A 3550-nucleotide genomic window follows, 5' to 3' on the forward strand; every position below is an offset into this window, starting at 1 on the left:
GACTATGGAAGAAAAAAGTCATGTTTTGGCAGAAAACATGAACACTTTTTCTTTTGGTTTTTTTTGTATTATTTTTAAATAATTTGTAGTTTGAAGCTTGGGCCAAAGAACCTGAAAGTGAATGCCAAATGTGTTTGTTACAAATATCTTAAAATACATACCATATGTTATGTAGGTATACGAAAATCTGGCAGCCATGTGCGATTCTCACACACCTGTCAGTGAAGTGAGAAAGTTCGAATGTGAAATCTCACATTCTGCACCAGAATGTGTGAACAGAGCCTCGAGGCCATGGATTGTGCAGTGACTGTATCCACTTGCCGCGAAGGTAGGAGTTTTAGAGTACCACAGTGCAGTATCAGCTATGACTTATTTCCCATTGATGGGTGACATAGAAGGCAGGCTGGCTAAATAAAAATTGCAATGATAGAAAAATTTATGACAGAAATACTGTTATGGAGGCCACCTCTGTCACAAAAATGCCCATTGCCAGTGCCAGCTTGTGGCCACAGGACTTCTCAAAGCAGGACTGTGACCAAGCTACAGGAGCACTCAGAACTTAAACTAACAGAAGGGCTCAGAAGGAGAGTGTGGAGTTGGAAAGAGCAGATTTTGAAAAAGCAAGAACCATTTCTCCTTGGCTGTGCTGCTGTGCTGGGACTTTTTTCCCCTCCACCTCTGCACACGTGCACTGCTACTGCAGTTCCAGAGAAGGTCTGAGGAAGGATCTTGGGCAAGCAAGTCAGTGGAGTGTACTCTATTTTATTTAAATGCACAGAGATTGTGGCTTCTGAAAGTCTCCGGGTCACACAAGACTAATAGATACTGAGGTAGAAATGGTGGGACCAGTGACATTCCTTTGTGGAAAACACGATCACAGGTAGGAAAAAAAAAAGTCAGTCAGAAAACAGGCTGGGCCTATGAGGAGCTACATTATGAGTAATATGCAGAAGAAGGTAGACAGTTCATTTCCTCTGAAAAAACTCAGTCATCAGTTTCCTCAGGGAATCCATGAGCTCCTTGTTCCTCATGCTGTAGATGATGGGGTTCACTGCTGGAGGAACCACTGAGTACAGAAATGACACCACCAGGTCCAGGGATGGGTAAGAGGTGGAAGGGGGTTTCAGGTTGGAAAATATGCCAGTGCTGAGAAACAGAGAGACGACGGCCAAGTGAGGGAGGCACGTGGAAAAGGCTTTGTGTCGTCCCTGCTCAGAGGGAATCCTCATCACAGCCCTGAAGATCTGCACATAGGACACCACAATGAAAACAAAACAGCCAAGTGCTAAACAGACACTGACTACAATAAGCCCAACTGCCCTGAAATAGGAGTTTGAGCAAGAGAGCTTGAGGATCTTGGGGACTTCACAGTAGAACTGATCCAAGGCATTGCCCTTGCAGAGGGGGAGTGAAAATGCATTGGCCATGTGTAGCACAGCACTGAGAAAGCCACTGCCCCAGGCAGCTGCTGCCATGTGGACACAAGCTCTGGTGCCCAGGAGAGTCCCATAGTGCAGGGGTTTGCAGATGGCAACATAGCGGTCATAGGACATGACAGTGAGGAGAAAATACTCTGCTGAAAGCAAAAATACAAACATAAAGAGCTGGACAACACATCCTACATATGAGATGGCTGTTATGTCCCAGAAGGAGTTGGCCATGGATTTGGGGAGAGTAGTGGAGATGGATCCCAGGTCGAGGAGGGAGAGGTTGAGGAGGAAGAAGTACATGGGGGTGTGGAGGCGGTGGTCGCAGGCTACAACGGTGATGATGAGGCCATTTCCCAGGAGGGCAGCCAGGTAGATGCCCAGGAAGAGCCAGAAGTGCAAGAGCTGCATCTCCCGTGTGTCTGCGAAGGCCAGGAGGAGGAACTGGGTGATGGAGCTACTGTTGGACATCTGCTGCCTCTGGGCAGGGGGCACTGCTCACAGAGGAAAGAACAGTGGACAAGTTAGGACAGGCTTCTCTGAGAAAAGCCTATGCAATTACTTGTAGACTGTCCTGCATGTGACAATTCCACACTTTTTCCTTCCCTAAAAGAAACTTTCATTCAGGTTCCTGACTTGAGCTTCATTGTGCGTTGCTTGTGTGTACCATGAGCAGCCAGGTCTCTTCATGTGGCTTCTTGAGGTCTCAGCACCCGCCTTTCGCTAGGGACACATGTGGTTCATTTCACAAACCCAACGACATTTCCTCAGTTGTAACATCTCTGCGCTTCTCCATGGGGCATTCAGATAAGAGAAGGATGCTCTAAGACTTGCATCCTGGAAGCTTAAAGCTTGGAAGGACACCCCAAGAAGTCCAATACCCAAATGTCCTGTTTAAGATAGCTCAGTAAGGGAGACCCAGATCATTCCCCAGCCACACAGACTACTTTTTTCACAGCCCAGTGGGTTGGGGAAAAGCTTGGGCTCTTCATTCCATGGACACACTTGGACCTGACTCGGCTTCTGAAACTCCCATCCCCAGAGAGCCTGGCAAAAAGAATGAAATAACAATCACAATAGCTCTGACCAGTGGAGGCACACGTAAATATCCAGTGCGGGTCTGGCTCAGAGAGGCCAGGGCAGAGGCAGGCGGGCCCTCAGGCAGCGTTACCCTGCCCCAGCTCTGCACGCCACCTCCCAGGCACCACCATTGCCGGGCAGCTGCTCTCAGCCCCTGGGCTCTGCAGAGGGAAATGGCCACGGGGCTGGAGAGCTGCCCCACGGCTCTGCTGGAGCTCTGGCTGCAGAGGAGCTGGTTCACGTCTTGGAGCCCCCAGCCCTGAGGGCAGAGGCTTTTCTGTCTGGGAGACGAGGCCAGGGGGCTTGCTCAGAGGAAGGGGGTTCCATTGGAGGGCATGATATGGAACTTTCCATATCCTCCCTCCCACAGCATTTCAGGTTTTCATTTCCTCTCATTTCCTGATTATATCCCTGCTGCTGGGAAATTTCTTCCTGGGAGGTGTTTCCCTGTCTCATGTTTCTTCCCTGCTCACAGACCCCATCCCAACATCTGTGCATTCACGTTGGGCCTCCAGAAACCTGCCTGTTTAGAAGGTGCATGTTCCTGTTGGGAGGTACAAAAGGTCAGAATAAGCTGATGGGTCCAGCAAAGGTGATGCTGGTGCTGTCGGTAGGCAGAGGAGTGGCGGAAGGCACTTTAGGAGGCTATTAGCAGACCTACTGACCACCAACATTACAACTTAAGGGTCTCCATGGCTTTTTATAACTTAACAGGTCCTTTTCTATTTATTTTTCCCTCCCACTGCCCCCTGCTCCCTGTCCTGTCCCCTACTCTCAGAGTAGGAAACAGAAAACCCAGACCCAGGAAATCTCCTTATCTTTATAGTAAACCCTGCCTCTTGAAACATCTCCTTAGAAGTTTTCTAGTGTGATCTGGAGCTATGAGAAGCTCTGTCCCACGCCACACCCTCTGAACAGCAGAAAGACCCTGTCCTGCCCTGACAGAGGTTGCTCCTACCACTCACAGCTTCTCCCTGCAGAACCCTGGGGAGCTCCCCGGAGCAGGCTGAGTGCTGACCCTGGCAGGCGGCAGAGACGCTGTG

At 49.7% G+C, this 3550-nt stretch overlaps 1 protein-coding gene across 1 annotated transcript; it reads right to left on the minus strand.

Moving 5' to 3' along the window:
- Positions 1-965: 965 nt before the first annotated feature.
- LOC104133341 (olfactory receptor 14J1) lies at positions 966-1901 on the minus strand. The gene has a single exon (XM_009646733.2). The coding sequence runs from the start codon at positions 1896-1898 to the stop codon at positions 966-968; it is 933 nt and encodes a 310-aa protein (XP_009645028.1). The 5' UTR covers positions 1899-1901.
- Positions 1902-3550: the final 1649 nt, after the last annotated feature.

This window comes from Egretta garzetta, unplaced genomic scaffold (genome assembly GCF_000687185.1).
Source record: "Egretta garzetta isolate BGI_Z169 unplaced genomic scaffold, ASM68718v1 scaffold119, whole genome shotgun sequence".
NCBI classification, from domain to species: Eukaryota; Metazoa; Chordata; class Aves; order Pelecaniformes; family Ardeidae; genus Egretta; species Egretta garzetta.